The sequence below is a fragment of the Sinocyclocheilus rhinocerous genome, unplaced genomic scaffold, assembly GCF_001515625.1.
Source record: "Sinocyclocheilus rhinocerous isolate Xijiao unplaced genomic scaffold, SAMN03320098_v1.1 scaffold768, whole genome shotgun sequence".
Lineage (NCBI taxonomy): Eukaryota > Metazoa > Chordata > Actinopteri > Cypriniformes > Cyprinidae > Sinocyclocheilus > Sinocyclocheilus rhinocerous.
In genome coordinates this window covers 934,623-954,845 of record NW_015634483.1, presented here as the reverse complement: position 1 = coordinate 954,845, position 20,223 = coordinate 934,623, and the positions used below count along the sequence as shown (strand labels likewise).

The 20,223-nt window shown below is 39.9% G+C and overlaps 1 protein-coding gene across 1 annotated transcript; it reads right to left on the bottom strand.

Annotated features, from left to right (window-relative positions):
* Nucleotides 1–249: 249 nt before the first annotated feature.
* Nucleotides 250–18,078, bottom strand: LOC107745672 (MAGUK p55 subfamily member 2-like). Its single transcript, XM_016559594.1, has 11 exons — nucleotides 17,738–18,078; nucleotides 15,225–15,387; nucleotides 14,984–15,139; nucleotides 13,286–13,513; nucleotides 8,873–9,004; nucleotides 8,677–8,779; nucleotides 7,597–7,665; nucleotides 4,143–4,304; nucleotides 3,590–3,792; nucleotides 784–912; nucleotides 250–695 (listed from the first exon to the last, which is right to left on the bottom strand). Exons 1-11 carry the CDS (start codon nucleotides 18,076–18,078, stop codon nucleotides 519–521), a joined length of 1,863 nt encoding a protein of 620 aa, XP_016415080.1. The 3' UTR covers nucleotides 250–518.
* Between the last annotated feature and the right edge of the window lie 2,145 nt (nucleotides 18,079–20,223).

Here is a 20,223-nt window from a genome sequence, read left to right as displayed (position 1 = left end):
CAATTTCAAATGACGTATATCGTGACATATTTGGCTGTTGTCATTTTCTGAACTGAAATTGATTTTGTACTAACGAATGTTACAAGAAATAACGCAAACGAATCGAACATTCACGGGAATATGACACGCCAAACCACTCTTCAATTCTGCTTTTAAAACATCAAAACTAAACAATCCCTGCAAAACACTACGTAATCATATAGCATTGATATATCCAACGTGATTCTGAATAGCTTTAATGTAACGTAGGGTGTTAAAACATATTCTACAGTTTCTATACAAATATACAGCCCTACTCTCACAGGAATAACAAACGTACAGCACTGTACAGAACTCCTTTAAAACAAATACAGATATACATATCAGCTTCGTTTCTTTACAAAATAATAAACTAGCTTTGAATCGTCATGTTTTTTTGTGCAAAAATCTAAAGAACAGGCAAGTTCACATAGATTACAGCAGTTAACTAGACTCCTAGCCACTTTGAGAAATGCAGACCGAAAAGAACCCAACTGCTCTCAGAAGACCCAGCTGACAGGAACCCACTGGTGGTCTGTGTTGAGTCTGTCCAGTGCCCTCCTGAGGCTGCGGTACGCTCCGTCCAGGTTGTCATTCACAATGCTCAGGTCAAAATAGTGACTGTACGCCCTCTGGATCCTTTCGCTCTCATCCACTGTCCGTTTGAGCTCTGAGTCCTAGAGAGAGATTAAATGAGAGAGACTCAAGGAATATAGTCAACATTCAAGGAACTAATCATTCTGAGGGCATCAAGAAAGAAATTACCGTCAGCTGTTTATTCACAACACCAGCCTCAATGGCAGATCTGTTCATGTCTTTCAGAACCTCGAAGTTTGGGGCTTCGATGAACACCACATATGGAAGAAACTCGGCTGTTCGCAGAACTTTCAGCGCCTGTAGGAGAACAATGAAACATATGAAATGAGGTGATAATTGTAGAACTATATTTGTAAAATTGCCCAATAGACTTCCATTTAAAAGAAATAATCTGCATCAGGTATTAGTAGTATTTAGCCTAGAATATTTATACGAACAGTCAAATTTTGTAACTAGAGTGCAATAGTTGGGTTCCAGAAGTGGAATGGACATAAGGGACCATTTTTTTAAAATTGAGATTTATATGTCATATGAAAGCTGAATAAATAAGCTTTCCATTGATATATGGTTTGTTAGGATAGGACAATATTTGGCCGAGATACAACTATGAAAATCTGGAATCTGAGGGTGCAAAAAATTTAAATATGGAGAAAATTGCCTTTAAAGTTGTCCAAATCAAGTCCTTAGCAATGCATATTACTAATCAAAACATTTTTAAGTTTTGATATATTTACAGTGGGAAATCTGCAAAATGTCTTCATGGAACATGATCTTAATATCCTAATGATTTTTGGCATAAAAGAAAAAGCGATATTTTGCCCCATACAATGTATTGTTGGCTATTGCTACAAATATACCCGTGCTACTTATGACTGGTTTTGTGGTCCAGGGTCACAAATAGTTTTATATTTCTCCAAAATACCCAAGATGGCTTGAAGAACACAGATAAACCATGTACTGTATAGTCGCAGTTGTGTTTATTGTCTTCATGTTTGATCAGTTAAAGCGTTTCTCTCTTCTTTTTTCCAGTTACAACAATAGTTGGACCCCTTTGTCAGGGCTCCAGACTGCGACGCGACCATTTTTTCTGGCTAAATTTTGTGAGCGGTCGCACTGGCACGACCACCGCGTTGCCCAACTCCTAAGCGCTGCCATTTCTGTTGCATATGAGAAACATCAAACGGCAAACGAAACAAAAGTGTGACGAAACAGCGTGCAGCGCGACCGTTTATCAGCTCGGACCAATAATTGAGCGCAGCGCAAGCAAACTGCTCCGAGCTCAGAACAGCTTTACTCAGGACCCAGTGTTGATCTCGCGACACCCTACAGCACAGCGCTGCGAGATCCAGTGAGAAGCGTTTGAACCAGGTTTGAACTCGCCGCAGAATGAATAAAGGTTGCTGTGAGATCTAGCAAGAAGTATTCAAGTTCTGCACAGAATTCTCTGTTATAAACAGATCAAACAGCACTGATGCAGAAAACAAGAAGCAGTAACGCTAACTGTAACCATGGTGTTGTGGCAGAACGAGTCGAATGTTATTACATTATTCATTTCAGAGTTTGTACAACCTTTTGAGAGAGAAATTCAAGCACTTTTCAATGACTTTTAAGTATTTCACACAACTATTTCCAGCAATTTAAAGCTCTAAAAATGATCCCATTTAAATGTTTTGAATGGGATGACCAAAATATACTGTGTGGTAAACACTTATTTAAAATAAAATTTAAAAAAGACATCAAATTACCACTATAACCAGTAGATGGCAGCAGAGGAGCTCTTATTGGCTTATTAGTCATTCATTTCCTTTTTCTTTTTTTTTCCAAAAATCACTATTATAAAATATCAAATCATCAAAAAATCTAATTTTGTCAAAGTTTTACACTTTTCATGTGTATGAAGTAAGAAAAGTCACAAAGTGCCTTGAAAAACAAACTCTGTTCAATTTGCAACTGAATCACTCAAAGAGCATTCCTTTGAAAATCGCTAAAGCTGTCATCCAGTTCAATATAATAGGCTACTATAAAAGAATAATGGAACAGTTAATGAGAGTAGAATATATATTTTTTTCATATAAAAATATATTTTGCTCGTTACTGTTTTGAATAAAAGTAAATTTTGTAAACTTCCCAACTCCGGCTCAGTGCTTTACTGTCAAATGTGCATTACCAAGAAATAAATGTGTAACATTATTAGTAACTGCACTTGTTAATTCAAAACAATAGTATTTTTATGATTAAATTATCTTTGTTTTTAATACCCCCCAGCGCTACCAAATCTGCTTCCTGTGCCAAAATCTGTAGAACGTACTGGCGCTGGTGCCACTACTCAGAAATGTTAGTCTTGAGCCCTGAGTCTATTTATTATCAAAGCATTTGTCAGTAATACAGTTAAAATGGGGAAAATATGTGAATGATTGCATTGCAGGCTGATTTAAGGTGTGCCCCTAAATTTTCTGCTTGTGCTCCTAAAAATTATCAATCAGGGGCTACAGTGCTCCTAGTAAAAATAGTTAGTCTGGAGCCCTGTTTGTCCATATTAACGATTTCCTGGAACATCATAAGTTATATTACTTTTGTGAGGCATATTTGGAGTTTCCGCACAAGGACGCCTTACACTATGAATGAAACATACATTAATATGTTTACAATGCTCCATAATGCTCACAGCACCCTATTCTGGGTAAAAATAGGGAAAAATAATAATTTTTCATTAAAAATCTAATTTTATGCCCTTAATGTTATGGCAGTTTTTCCCTGTGGTATCGAAAACGGTATCGAATATAATTTTTTTATAGGTATTTAGATTTTAAAAATCTAGTACTTTGTTTCTTTAAATCAGTTTGAATATGTTTGAATGTTGTGATTCACCTTTCCCTATGGGAAAATAAAATGGAAAAATATTTCAGGAATCAGCACTGTTGAAAAAGTGGCCACTAATGCACTCTTTAGGATATCGAAAATTTTTAAAGAGCACCTGTGGATTGACATCCAGAATGCAAATCTTGCCGGAGTCCACAACCTCATGAATGGAGTCGATCTTGGTGCCGTACAGGTTTCCGTCATATTCCCCGTGTTCAAGAAAACGGCCACATTTGATGTCAGCTTCCATCTCGCTGCGAGACATAAACAGGTACATCTGCCCCTCCTTCTCATCCACCTTGGGTTTACGAGATGTGTCTGTTCAGAGGGACAAAAAGAGCTGATTAACAATAGCACTGCAAATAATCAGATTTACACACATGTATGTTTTATTTATTCATATTAAGTACATTTTTAATGTTTAAATGTAATTTTTGGATGGTTCTGAGTTGGTTGGTTGGTTGTTTCTGATTAAGGTCGCATTACTGATAAATTATTGGTTAATAATAATAATAATAATAATAACAGTGAATGTGGCCCCACTTGAATCACATCCAACATGAAGACAATTTTAATATTTAATGCATAAATATTAAATATAATATTTAAATATTATTATATTAAAATATTATTAATATTAAAATATTAAAATATAAATATGCACTGACAAGGTGTGGTGGTTCCATAACGGTGTGGGTCTGACACCAAAACTTTATTTTTCAAGCTGCGGCGGCCCACACCCTGTGCTCCAATCAGAACCAGCGTCTTCCTGCGGAACGGAGGCACCTTGGCCACTTCCTCGTAGATCCTCAACTCATGTCGGTCGAACTCTGGTATGGTGAAAAGATCTCATCTATTGTTAGTCTGATTTAGTCACTATATCTAAATGTATAATTTGTCAGTTCCAGTTCATCTTGTCAGATAAATATGGCTTTTATTGAGGTTCCATTTACTGTATTTCTCATTTTCTTTCAATCAACTAACACATTTCAGTTTATGAACCTGAAGTACCTCTCCTGAAATGGAACTGACTACAAACTCATTATACAAACGACTGCCATTTTAACATGAAGCAAACGTTAGGTTACTTGCGTAACCCCGGTTCTCTGAGAACAGACGAGGTATCTCACTATGGGAACGCCCCCAGGCGTGATAGACTATGGAAGCACCAATTACACCACATCTGTCCGAAGGACGGACCAATCACAGCTCATGACAAGGAGCCCACCCCCTGCCTATATATACAGCTGTGATCCCCGAAACGGCATTCTAAGCATGCTCTTACCCCGTGTAATGCGAGTAGGGAAGCTTGGTGAGATACCTCGCTCTGTTCTCAGAGAACCGGGTAACCTAACGTTCTCTTTCAAACAATCGCTTGGTATCTCACTATGGGAATGATATAGCCAACTCCCGTAACGCATGCTTCCGAAGCCACAGAACAGATTCGAAAAGGAAGAAAGATAACCTTTCAATTCTCCAAAGAGCCAACTTTAAGAACCGCATGAGACAATGAAGGCGCAGTGACATCAAGACGGTAAAATCTGATAAATGTATGCGGGGAAGTCCAACTTGCCGCCTCACAAATATCTCCCACTGAAATCCCCTTGAACAACGCCCATGAGGTAGCAATACCTCGCGTATAATGGGTCCTAAGGCCCTCTGGGGAATGAAGACCCATAGATGTATAGGCTATTTCAATTGCCTCCACCATCCAGTGGGAGAGGCGCTGCGAGGAGATCGGCTTACCCTTACAATGAGTGGCCCATGAAACGAATAACTGACCATCCTTTCTGAAGGATCGTGTCTTGTTTACATAATAGCGTAACGTTCGTAGAGGACACAAAGTGTGCAATTTCCTCTCCTCTGAAGAAGAAAATGGAGGAGGGTAAAATGCATGCAACTCCAAAGCAGAGCAGTTATAATCTGAATCATTGACTTTGGAAACGAAAGCCGGGTTTGGCAGCAGTGTAACTTTGCCGTCATCCAGACTAAAATTTAGACATGACATGCCTTGTCGCTTGATGAAGTGACGTTTAGTGCCCTCACCTCTAGTGCCGAAGACTTTGAGCGGTGAAGCGTTCCATTTTCCCAGGGAGGGAGGGGCTGGCCGATGAGAGAGTGGTCCGCCTGTTTGGATGCAGGTGGTGAGCCACTGACTGTTCAACTGTGGGAGGGTTAGAGAGCCCAAGCCCCTCCATCTCACTCACATCGAGACACGAGTAACCCTTGACGGGCACACGATGAAAAAAAGGGTTTATCTCATGACCGCTTTATTCGTTTCGCTGGGGGAAGGCGGGAAGGGAGCCTTTTCCTGTCATAGATATCCCGTTTAAAGGGTTACTCCACCCCAAAATGAAAATTTTGTCATTAATAAAAAGTATTCTCGTCGCTTCATAACGTTATGGTTGAACCACTGATGGCAGATGGATTATTCTGACGATGCTTTTCATACTTTTCTGGACCTTGACAGTGTAATTTACTTGGCAGTCAATGGGACAGTCACAAGTCTCCCGGTTTTCATCCAAAATATCTTAAATTGTGTTCCGAAGACAAACAAAGCTTTTACGGGTTTGGAACGACATGGGGGTAAGTGATTAATGACAAAATTTTCATTTTGGGGTGGAGTATCCCTTTAACTCCCGGATCCCCGGGAGTTACAGGCCAAGCGATGCCAAGCTTAGCTGCAGCACGTTTACGGACCTCGACTAGGTCGCAATCCACCACCGTCGACGCCACATCGCCACTCTGCGCGCTCACGGGCCTGGACACTTGGGCTGCAGACAGGATAGCATCATCCTCCTCATCATCCGGCTCATCTCGGAGGAGGCGAGCTAGCATCTCCTCATCTTCCTCCTCATCTCCCTCGACCTCATCGCCGTCCACCAGCAACTGCTGGTCGAAAAGCGGTGCAAACTCAGGGGACTCCGAATCCATAATATCCCCCCATGAAGAAAGATCACGCGGGGGAGAGGGTTGGGCCCCCTTTGCCAAAGGAGGGACAGCGGAGAGAACCGGATCGTCTTTGGAAGATGCCGCTACTCGAAGCCTTCTCTCTAGAATCCTGGCCGGCATTACACGACAGTGCGAACAGCTTTCCGCATCCACCAGCGCGGCCTGGGCATGCTTGACACCCATGCATGCGATACACATCGGATGCGAATCCCTGCCCGAGATCATGAATCCACATGCTGCCGGACATGAGCGCGAAGGGGCATCCTTCCCTTTCTCCGCCGCAACCTAGGACACTGACATGGTGAGTCAAATATCCCCTAGCCTTAGATAGCGTTAAGGCATTAGCTAGGATAGGAAACACGGCTAATTACAGCAAAGCAAAGAAGCTCAGTAACGAGCAGAAAATCTGCAACAGATTTTCTCTTTTCTTTTTGACTACACTGCATTCGTCCATGTCAACTTGACGGTACGTCTACGAACTGAAAGCAGCGCAGCCTAGGTGCTGAAGGAAAGTCTTCACGGGGAAGAGAACAAGAATGCCGTTTCGGGGATCATAGCTGTATATATAGGGAGAGGGTGGGCTCCTTTTCATGAGCTGTGATTGGTCCGTCCTTCGGACAGACGTGGTGTAATTGGTGCTTCCATAGTCTATCACGCCTGGGGGCGTTCCCATAGTGAGATACCGAACGATTGTTTGAAAGAGAACTGACTTCAACAACAACAATCACAACAGAGAACAAGAGTACGACACATGCGCATCCGTCCCACTGGACAGCAGCCATCTTTACCGGCGTTCTTGGTGGTCAAGTACATCATCTTCTTCTTCTTTTTACCCCCAATCCCTGCACACAGGTCTACGAACTGAAAGCAGCGCAGCCTAGGTGCTGAAGGAAAGTCTTCACGGGGAAGAGAACAAGAATGCCGTTTCGGGGATCATAGCTGTATATATAGGGAGAGGGTGGGCTCCTTTTCATGAGCTGTGATTGGTCCGTCCTTCGGACAGACGTGGTGTAATTGGTGCTTCCATAGTCTATCACGCCTGGGGGCGTTCCCATAGTGAGATACCGAACGATTGTTTGAAAGAGAACTGACTTCAACAACAACAATCACAACAGAGAACAAGAGTACGACACATGCGCATCCGTCCCACTGGACAGCAGCCATCTTTACCGGCGTTCTTGGTGGTCAAGTACATCATCTTCTTCTTCTTCTTACCCCCAATCCCTGCACACAGAGGCCCTGCGGACATCAGCACACATCCTGGTAGTATAAACACACAGAATGACTCCTGTCTACTACAGGAGACAAACACATCACTGTCCATTTAACCTCAGGCCATACTTATGAAATCTTTTAGATCCTTCCAGTGTAATTACTGTAGTTTACAGAGCAAAATAACAGCATACCGATTTGGAATGATTTGAGGATGAATAAATAATGGCCTTTTCCTATAATTTACAGCAAAGAGTTCTTCTTTATTACGTGAATCATGCTGATATTCCTACAGGGGGCACCACTCTGTAATAATTAGGAATAAATAGGAACAGTTTAATGAACCTTTAGACAAAATATAAAAGAAAATCTTTTTTAAAAGTATGCATATGTGTTTTAAGTTTTGTATCATATTTGATACATCAGGCTTTTATGGTTCATATAGTATGATATAGGTGAATATGGAGCTCATACTCAAGGAGGAAAAAACACCCCAGATTTATTCAAAGGCACAAACTGAGCAAAAATATGCTATTTGGTGCAGATGTTGCTATTTATATGTCAAAAATATTAAGATTAAATTCTGATTTGTAATGTAAATCAATGAGTTCTTTATAGCAGTGTCACAGCATACTTACATAAAATTCAAATACATTTAATTTGTCACTCTATATTACTCAAAAATATGTCTTATTAAGATGATATTTAATTTTTAGAGCTCTTTAGTTTTTATTGTGCGGGCAAAACATATAATGCAATGCAATACAATGATGACTGCGAGATGGACAAATATAAACACTCCTCAAACGCCTCACATTTTAGACGATGCTCATGATTATTCTAAACATTTACGATGTGTGGATAATAAAGTACACCTAAGTTGCTTCAGTCCAGGAAATGTTATCTTAAAAAAATATTAATAATAACAATATAAAAGTTATTCGTTATAAAAACAATTAAATATTTTACAGCAAAAAGACATGTGTACCCCGACCTGAATTCATTATATATGAATATCTTTAGTGCCCTGTGTCCTACCTGTGCTAGAGAGCTCCAGATCTCTCTTGACAAATGCTTTTCTTTTCTCCTCTAGCAGCTGACTGGGGATCAGGCCTGCACTGCCTCCTTCCAGATGACATGCCTGCAGGTGAGACCAGAGTCAAGGTGAGACCACACAGAGCTTAAGGATCACCAACATATATTCACACACACACACACACACATGTGCAAGCACCTGCCACCAGTTGGGGTCCTCCTGGTTGAAGATCTGAAGGATGTCTCCACTGCTGAATTTGAGTCCAGCTTCTTTACAGGGGATCAGGTTGTCATGAGAGGGGTCATAGTCAAAGTGACACTTTACAAAGGCCTGCAGATAGACAGACAGACAGACAGAGCGAGAGAGAGGTGGAGAGAGGGAGAAAAGAGTAAAGACAGAGAAACACATGGACATATTATTATTGAATATGTCCATCAATCAGAGTGTCATACTGACAGCCTGTTGAAAACTTTAATGGTGTATGTCTAGCATAAATGAAAGTGCGCACATCTATCTCTAGTGATTACTTATATTGTCAACATAAATATACACTCACTATTCAATGCCAGGCACTTTTATGTTGATTTTAGGTTGATTTTAATACAACTTTTTTCCTGTTACATGAAGGTCACAATAAAACTATCTTCTATCTTCTACTTGTTTACCTCTTTCACGCAGACTTTTAATCTTAAAACAGGAAAATCCATAATCAAAATATCAATTAATATTATTATAAGAATACTATACCATAATACTAATTATTAATGATTATGAATAATTTATAACAACAATTTATAAAAATGTATACAATTTATAAAAATATGAACTATGAAAAAATAATGTTTTACACAAATGAAACCTCTCCTCATTTGTGCAGTCATTTATATCACAATTAAAAAAAGTTTTCCCAATGACATTTTGTCCCAAAGAAGGGTTGTTTTTCCCCAAAAGTTAGTGTGCTTTTTTCACTTAGTAGACATGAGTGTCCGTATCAGCTTGAGATGAAATATGAAATGTGTGAGGGGAAAAGAAATCAATATCATTAAATATTTTATTGCCATTCAAACTGTAATGTCAAAGTGTGAAATATTATGTGTTTATCATTATAAATTATAAATTGAATACTAGCCCTAGTGAAAAGAAGTAGGCTACTCTGTAAAGTGTACTGCTGACAAAATAGGCTGACAAGCATTTATATTAAAGGGGTCATATGATGCTTTTTTAAAGATCATTATTTTGTGTATTTGGTGTAACAGAATATGTTGACATGCTTTAATGTTCAAAAAACACATTGAGAATCAAAGTTACGCCTTCTTTCTTTGCGTGCACATTTGGGCGGCATTATGCAAATATTTCCACATAGTGAGGTAGATATGTGGGGGCGTGTTAGAACGAGCCGTTTTAGGGGGGCGTGGCAGAGTCTTAACTTTGATAAAGAATATCTCTTTGGTTTTGAGACTTTAGTCTTTGCAACTTCAGGGATCTTATCTATGCACGAACAGCTTGTAACACTCCAAAGAGAAAAGAAAACTTGAAATCGCATCATATGACCACTTTAAATAAACTATAGGCCTACATTAAATGTGATTTTTCAAATAACACACTACAGTTAAAATTATAATCAAGTATTTACATTTGCTTTAGAATGCTAGCCAACACATTAAAATAAGTGCGCTTCTGTAAAGCACAACAAAAGATGTCTAAAACATAATGATTTAAAATGTACTTTAAGGTAAATATTTTGATTTGACATCATTTACAATGAATAATAAAAAGTGTAATAATAGACAGCAATACAAATAACAATAAAAGATAGATAAGAATAAAAATAGTCATAAAAGTGTAATAACTTTAAATACACTTTTTTATCTCATTAATATTATATTATCTGCAAGTCATTTTTTTTTTTTTTTTTAAATACCCTGTATATACTATTTTGATTTGAAGATTTGACGTACACTACAAGTAAACATTCAATATAATTAGGCACACCTCTTTGTCAAATGGGAAAACTAGCCAAACAAGATGTAGGAGGAGAAGACTTTCAGCAAACATTTCATAAAGGAACTCACACGGGTTTAAAATAACATGCGGGTGAGTAAATTAAGATGGGATTTTTATTTTTGGTTGAACTATCCCTTCAAGAGACATTTCAGTGCCTAAAATCCTGTTGTCATGGCAACTGTAGTCACCTGCAGTCCAGTGGAATGTTGCTATTAGGTGCTGGAACGTCAAGACACAGAAAATATGCCTGGATTACATCATTCAGCCAGTCAACAACAAGCATCTTCCACACACAACATAACACATGCCAACAATACCATCTGCCAGCACAAACACCTACAGCAGCTCTCAAAAACATGAATATTCACATCATAGAAGCGTGCATCACATTATTAACATGACGCTGTGATGTCCATTCCCATATTGGCAGCAGGCACAGGAAGCTGTTCATTTATTTTGGGATCAAATAAAGACAGGCACAGATGGGACACTCTGAATATGGCACCATATGGGCAGAGAAACAGAACTTCACTCATTTGATTCTCATTTAATAAGATGGAGATCTCAGAAAAGCAGAAAGCGGGGAAGATCCGCAGTATAACACAGCTGAAAATGTGAGAGGGCAGACTGTCGGTGTCTCATCTCAATAGGTGGGGCGGCACAGCGTCAAAAACAGGAAGGGCTTTGGCATAATGCACCAAATCTCCCAGCATGCTTTGGCAGAGAGACAGGTACCCGAACCCGGCAGTTTGATCTCAAAGATGTTGATATAGAGGCATTTTGAACCAAGGTTATTGCAGTACATGTCAGTTACATGTGTGTTCACATGTTTGTGTCAGCACGTGAGCATTTTGGTTCCATCTGGGTCTGACCCTTACAACAGATTAATGACTGACAGCCTAAATAGCCAATCAAATCACTGTGACAAGTCTTGTTGTTATCCAGCATTCTGTCCGTCAAGCTTTTAAGCTTACTGAACTGTCAGACACATACAAACTTTTTTTTTTTTTTTTTGGCAAATTCCTTTTTTGGCACATTCATATACAAAGTATCCATATACTAAGACCTTCATTAATTTAACAAATCCATGATTTTGTGATTAAGAATAATTGAAATAAAAGAATTAGATCTAATGTTTCATTCACACCAGATCCAACCCAGTTAGCAGTGAATTTTCTCAGAACTTTGGCAACGTTCTGGCAATGTTCTCTCAAAATCATGAGACATTAATAGAATGTTCGTTCAAAGTTATCTGGTTCTCAAAACATTCTCAAAAACTTCAGCACAAAAACATTTATACATCGTTTTTGGATCGTTTTTCTGAAACATTCTAGTTGGACATTCGTCTAACATTTTTTAAACATTACTACTTACAAGTTTCAGATGAATTAGAGAACATTCAAATGTAACATTTACATATTTGCAAAATAACAAAATGGAATGATCCCTTACTGTTGTCTTTAACGATCACCTTACCAAGAAAAAACACTTTTTAAACATTTAAAATCTGGACATTTTAAGCATTCAGGCAACATTTGGAAATAACTGGAAATTTAGGCGATTACATGGATTTCTTTTATAGCGGTACGCTTCATCGTAAGAATATTTAAGGACAATTTTGGATTTTAGTTAGGGTAAACATCTGTATACTAAATACACATGGGCTTCATCATCGGCTGTTCATGACAAGTCGACTGTCTGCAGTGTTGGGGAAAGTTACTTTTAAAAGTAATGCATTACAATATTGCATTACTCCCTAAAAAAGTAACTAATTACGTTACTTAGTTACTTTTTATGGAAAGTAATGTGTTACGTTACTTTTGCGTTACTTAGTATGGTTGAATTGGATCATCGAAGGTCAGCAGCAAAGACATTGGTTAATAAAATGGGATTAAATACATAAATTATATTTGTCTTATTTAACATATTTAATTATTGCAGGTTTGTATAATATTCTGAGTTTGCATTTGACAGTTTTTATTCATTTTGAGGAATACTGAATCTGTTCATATTTAGTGTAGAACTACAGTAAGCATCACGTTCATGCAGCGCACACAACGCCTCTGCACTTACTCCCGATTTCTCTCAATATGGCAACACAAGAGCTGTCAGTCAATACATGGATGAAAAAGTAACTGGAGTTACTTGTTTGAAAAAGTAACTCAGATATTTCCTTCTAAATTAAAAAGTAATGCGTTACTTTACTAGTTACTTTTAAAAAGTAATCTGATTACGTAACTTGCGTTACTTGTAATGCGTTACCCCCAACACTGACTGTCTGACTTCCCTTGTATTTTCTGGTCTTCTACCATTATATTTAGTGTTTCAACATAATAACCTGATATACAAGCTTGTGCTTTCTGATTTATTCCAAATCATTAGGTACATCAGCAAGGGAGCTGACTCATATTATCATGTTGTTGTTTGACGGCCAAAGATAGAAAAGTGGTAAAGTAACTGTTGTTTACAGTACCATGTCTCAAATGTGTCTTCTGTGACCACTTATAGTGTGATTTCATTGAAGGTCTACGAACATTTATAATTACTAGTCACTATTTTTTGTTGGGTATTTCCTACTGAACAAAAATAGATCTGAATGTTGCTCACCTGTCGTGGTGTGTGTGGTTCTTGGTAACTGGGGAGGATTTTGAGGACCACGCTGCCACTGGACTCTTTCAGCATGTTCTGAAGAACCTTCGGGTCACTCCCCACCTCTTTTCCGTTCACCTCTTTGATGATGTCACCCACATGCAGCAGGCCCTGCTGATCTATCATGCCCCCGTGCAGGATCCGAGCAATCACCAGCTCTCCACCCTCCACCCGAAACGTCACGCCCTGGCAGAGTGAACAGAATGTGATTCAAACAACATGACAGTTTTCGTTTTTTTATTGAGTGCTTTATATATTTAAAAAAAAAAACTTTATTAGACTAATTCATATTTATCAATCACTAGGGTAGAAATTATAGTGAAAAATTAAACCTATATATGAAAGCAAAAAAACTATGGTTGAAAAATATGGTATGTGTAATTTTTTTCCATATCCTATGGAACCTTTTCACAGACTGTGATAATTTCCTCTGTATATATAGCTTTTTTATATACAGCATTTTCATTTTAAAGAAATGTGCTGCACATTTAAAACACTATAATTTGTGTTACTTTACCCTGGCATTAAATTACAAACAACTAGTCAACTGCTGCGAGGGTGTTTGCAATAGAGCTGCTGAGGGAGTGACCGTAAAATTGACATCTCTTTTCTGAATGCCGTAATCAATCTTATTATATTATATTATATTTATTATATTATATTATATTATATTATACAATTTCCAGAAACATTTATATAATTCATAGTCACACTTTAGTCTGGGGACCAGTTCTGACATTAACTAACTATTAACTAAGACTTTTCCCTCAATAAACTCCTAATTATTCTCCTGCTTATTAATAGTTAGTAAGGTAGTTGTTAAGTTTAGGTATGAAGTAGGAATAAGGGATCTAAAGTATGGTCATGCAGAATAAGGCACTAATATGTGCTTTATAAGTACTAATAAACAAACAATATGGTATAAATAGTAATATGCATGTTAATAAGCAAATAGTTAATAGTAAGAACTGGTCCCTAAACTAAAGTGTTATCTAATTTATATAAAAATGTATATAAAAATTCTATACATAAAACAATTTATAATTATTATATTTACAATTATTGCCTTGTCACTGTTATTTTAGTATTATTTCTATACTAATATAGTTTTGTACTATACTAATATACTATTTTTTAATATAGTTTTGTATTAATATTTAGAATTAGCTTTTATTTTATACTTTATTCCTTATGATTATAATTATAATCCCATTATCATTTTAGTAAAAATTTTTATTTCAGTTTTAGTTTTTATTTATTTCCGGTTAGTCATTTTTGAACTTAAACTTATTTCAGTTAGTTGCCAAGGCAGCATTTTTAATGTTTTCTTTTAATTTTTCATCTAATATTCATATTTTTATTTTGTTTCAGCTTTATTTCAATTAACAAAACATTATTTTTAACAGTTTTAGTGAACAATAATAACCCTGGCCCATGTACCTGGCCATGTTTCAATGTGAAAAGGCTTTTATTCTGTTAGTGGCAGAATAAGCAGCTCATTTCCGTTTTATGAAGGGTAAATCGTGCCTCACTTAATTAAATATTCAGTTTCAGTTCAATTTAACTGCAAAGCACTTCTCACATGGCATGCAGGCATAGAAGCAGCATAAAAACAAATAACAGCAAACAGCAATTTTGCTGCAGTTCAGGTCTCACCAAGTGCTCTCCAGACACTTTGCGGATGCCCACCATCCTGACAGCATCCGGAGGCACAGGCTGGTTGTTGAGCGCAGGGTCCATAAACGCACAGGGGCTGGGAGGCGGAGTCTCATAGCTTTTGGAAGCTACAGAGTCATGTGTTTCAAGTAAAGACTGTAGAAGGGAAACCACTTCAAAAATATAAATGAAACAATTCAAAATATTTTGTTGTTTTTTGCTCGACTGTTTCTGCTTGTACCTGAAAGTGCGGCTCTTTGAGGATGCAGGCGAGCTCATTTGCTGCCTGACTGTGAGGTGTGAGGGTGGTGAGGTCTCTCAGGATGTCCTGCACTAACTCCATATTATTGTCCCTCACCGCCTCCAGCTTCGGCTCTTCATAGTGCTCACGAGACTGCACACAGAAAACACACAAGACATTCAGCGTTTAATTAATATGGGAAAAAATGTGAGTTTTGAACATGAGGGTGGGTAGATAATGTCAGAATTTTCAGCACATGACCTGTGAAGGTGTGACTTGATTGGACTGACCAAATTTAGACGTGAATGATTTTTGCCATTGAGGTGAACATTTTGAAAACATTTTGAATTTTTGAAAACATTACCACAGGTAAAGTTTAACTAAATGAGCTGAGCTACTAACTACTGTACATTTTTCAGTAGTGTGACAAAGCAGTTTATCTTATCCAGTAACAAGCTATTTTGTAACGTGCAGCGTGACCAAACACTGAGCTAAGGGATAGCTCATTTGATTAGAGCTAATCAAATGACTTCACTTAAACAGTCTCCTCTATCATTTACAGTTTGGAAAGTCTAATTAATTCGAGTGACTCATTTCATTTGGACAGTTCATGAAAATGAACGGATATAAAAACATTACACTCATTTGAGTCCCTGTGCTGTTTTTAACTCAGTTATGTAAAATAAGATATTTTGTTGTATTTAGTATAAATGTACCTTTTTAAGTTTGATTGGATAATTGTAATCTTTTATTTACTAATTAATGACCTCTTAGGTAACTTTAATATAGTTAACTAGCCTACTTACTGTTATCACCAAAATGGAATTTCTAGCTTTCATTTAATACCTTTTCTGATGCCACAAGGAAAAATTGCCACAACATTAAAGGCATAATATTTCAACAATATCAAAGTTAATTCACTTTAAACCATAGTCAAAGCATTTTCCCATTAAATGAAATTTTTCTGTCTGAGATCCTTCAGGCCCGATAGCTCTGAGTGGGACTAAGAAAAAGAAGAAGAAATAGTAACATTATTATTAATATTTCTAAGATATTTAATTGTAATTTACAATAATAATTACAATAGGCATGATTTAATTTCTTCACTTGCAAGAGTTATGTCAGGGTGCTACTGTGAGGAGGCAAGGAGCGTGGAGACGTAGGAGAATTCAGGATAACAGTCTTTAATTGTCCAAAACAAGGGTAACACTAGGCAGGCAGGAGACACACGTAGCACATGAAGGTAGACGTAACACCAGACAAAGGAAACTAGGAACAGACAACACTTTATATACAAGACTAAACGAGGGTAATTGAAGAGACACACCTGAACCAAATGAACGCAATCAAACAAGGGAGAAACTGGGTCACGGGGAGCACATGGGGAGAAAAACATGCACGGACAGTCCATAGGTGTGACATATCACCCCCCTCCCAGAAGGCGCATCCTCGTGCCGCAGGAACAACATAGGGAGGGATGGGTGGGAACTTGGGAGGAGGCTCGGGAGGAGGACGGACACCCGGGAGGGGGCCGGCAGACAGAGTCCATGGTGGAGACGACAGGGGGAGGAGCCAGGGCGGACCAGAAGAAGACAGGAGGGGCTTGGAGCAGGCGGAGCCAGGTGGGACCCAGGCCACAGCCGTAAAGGTGTCCCATGGTGGAGCCGACAGAGGGAGGAGCCATGAAGGAAGAAGGGTTGATGACTCCAGGGGGCCGACCAACGGCGACGGAGCAGGTGGCGGAGGAGCCGAGGCGGAGAGCCGATGAGCCAGGGTGACGAGGAGGATCCGGAGGGCCAAGGCAGGACAGATGGCTCAGGCGACCGAGGCAGAGGCAAGGATCCAGAAGGCTGCAGTGGAGCCAGAGCGACAGAGGACCGAGGTGGAGCTGAAGGGAAGGAGGAGCCAGACAGAACCGGAGGGACGGAGGGACAAGGCGCAGCTGGAGGAGTGGAGTCACGAGGCGATGGATGGTCGACGACAGACCAAGGCAGAGCCGGAGAGACGAGGGATCCCGGGGGAGCCAGTGGACAGCCGGGCCACGGCGGAGAGGAGGGAGCTAGGAGCCATGGTGAAGCCATTGGGTCGACGGACCGAGGCGGAGTCCTGGACTCAGAGGCTGGAGGTGGAGATAGGGGATCCTCCAGCCACGACGCCGATGGAGACTGGCAGATCCGCGGTGATTCCACTGCACAGATGGTGGGCTGAGGGTGAGCAGAGGGGCTGCCAGACGACAGCAGGGGAGTAGGCAGGAGCGAGCGGGTGGGTGGGCATTTGTGAGCATTCGGGCTCTCAGGGCTGCACTCCGGAATAAAAGCCCTTCCTGGGCTGCCCTTGGGAACAGAAGCCCTCTCCTGGCTGGACTTGGTGACACAAGTCCTCTCGGGGCCGGACTCAGAAACAGAAGCCCTCTCTGGGCTATACTCAGGAACAGGAGCCCTCTCTGGGCCAAACTCAGGAACAGGAGCCCTCTCTGGGCTGGACGTGGGAACAGGAGCCCTCTCTGGCGGGACGTGGGAACAGGAGCCTTCTCAGGGCTTGACGTGGGGGCAGGAGCCCTCTCTGGGTGGGATGTGGGAACAGGAGCCTTCTCAGGGCTTGATGTGGGGGCAGGAGCCCTCTCTGGGCCATACGTGGGAACCGCAGCCCTTTCTGGGATGGACATGGAAACAGGAGCCCTCCTTGGGATAGACTCGGGAACTGAGGCCCTCCCTGGGCCAGACGTGGGAACAGGACTGACAGAGGGCTCCGACGAAGGAGGGAGGAGAGGCAGCAAGTCAGCCCATAAATCCAATTCGGGATCCCCTTCAGCGTTCCACATTCCCAGATCCACAATAAGCTCACCCTCAGCCATGGTGTAGTGGGCGGAGCTCCTCTCCGTGATCTCGCTGTCCACAGCTCTTTTCCTCGTGGCGGGCGTTGTAGCCGGCTCTCGCACCTGATCTGACGTCATAAGCAGCTCCGGCTCCTCAACTCTGTCGCCCTATACGGCGATGGCTCGTCGGTCACGCGGGCTTGGGCTCTGCGTCATCGGTGGGATCGGGCTTTGGCTCCACGCAGCGAGGTGATGGTGGGCTGGGCTCTGGATCCGGAGTGGAACTGGCGCGATCATCCTCGGAACAGAAGTGAATGGCGATCCATTTCTCACCAGTATCCACTCCACAAAGGCGGCGAAATCCTCTCGAGGGCCATCTTCGGACGACGGCTCTGCAGGAACAGTCTGGTATGGCCCTCGAGCTTTCTTTCCCCCTGCTCCAGCAGGAGGAGGAGGTATCCAGGACGGGATAAGGGGTCGAAGGGATCCATGGGGGAAAACCAGAAAACAAAACACTGAACAAAACGCGGAAACAAAACGGAGGAAAAACAGGCAACTAAACCTTTATTTTTGTTGTCGGTCCAGTGTTTTGTCAGGGTGCTACTGTGAGGAGGCAAGGAGCGCGGAGACATAGGAGAATTAAGGATAACAGTCTTTAATAGTCCAAAACAAGGGTAACAAATCAAACAAGGGTAACAAATCAAACAAGGGAGAAACTGGTCACGGGGCGCACATGGGGAGAAAAACACACACAGACAGTCCAGAGGAATTTATTTTTGTTGTCGGTCCAGTGTTTTGTCAGGGTGCTACTGTGAGGAGGCAAGGAGCGCGGAGACATAGGAGAATTAAGGATAACAGTCTTTAATAGTCCAAAACAAGGGTAACAAATCAAACAAGGGAGAAACTGGTCACGGGGCGCACATGGGGAGAAAAACACACACAGACAGTCCAGAGGAAAGTAAAACCCTCAAGTTTTTATTTTAATAGAAAACTGCAAGGAAGCCTTTTAGGTTTCTGTGACAATGGGTTAACAAATGCTTATTTTTACAAATCTGTGTGAAATTCTGTAATAATCTGTCCACAAAAATGTTGTAAATTATGCGAATGTGATAATAAAGTGTAACTGACACATACAGTATTGCTTTCCAAAATACACTTAAAACTCAAAACATACACAGAGATGGAGTTCGCTGCATTTTTGTGAACCAAAACACTCTCAAATGCTTAAAATACCAGACGATGAGCTGCTTGTATGGCGCTAATAGGAACACACTCTGAAACACGCAGTGCAATAGACTATGCTTTTTTTTTTATTAAAATACACAGTGCAAATTCAGATTTTGTATGTGGTGAAAAATCCATATCTTTAAGACCACTATATCTTACCTATTTTTAAAAAAGTGTAGCTTGACATTAGTTTAACTACTTTAAATTATGAAATAACTTAGCCCACACATTATCAACATCTACATCAACAATACATCATTTCATATTTATGTGGAATGCAAAAATCAATCTGACAAGCTTCACAATTGACCATGGGGAAAAATCAACCACCACCACAAATCCAAGCAACTTTTCTTGGCTATTAATATTTTAAAAGTCTAGAAAACACACCAAATCCCAGCCTGTGGCCAAACAGCACATTAAAGGTTTTGGGAGAAATGCCTGTAGATTTTCTGCAGCAATAATATTTCTTTTTTTTTTATCCATCATCAACTAAAACTATTTTACTTGAATCAAGGATGGGGCCTTTTACACAGACTATGATGACTTGTTATCAACATCATATGTCTAGCAAGGTTTTTTAATTAATGAACATTTCTATCACTATACTTTGTGTTTTATTACCTTGCCATTAATTTACAAAGAGAAAACTAGGCCTATCTAATGCTGCTGTGTGAGTGTTTCTAATACAACAGCTGAGGTAGTAATAGCAAATATGATATTTTTCTCTCTTTTGACCACCATAATCAATCTCTTGAATCTCTTTTTCGTTCACTGCTGTAGAAGTTCACTCAACTATGACAACTTCTGAGAACCCCGGAAATATAAAAAGGGTCCATAGTAGGGCTGGACAATAATTCAATATCAATATGTATCGCGATATAATTTTTTTCAATAACGGTGATATGATTTTTAAACACATTTCCGATATTTCAATATACATTACCAGTGTTTCCC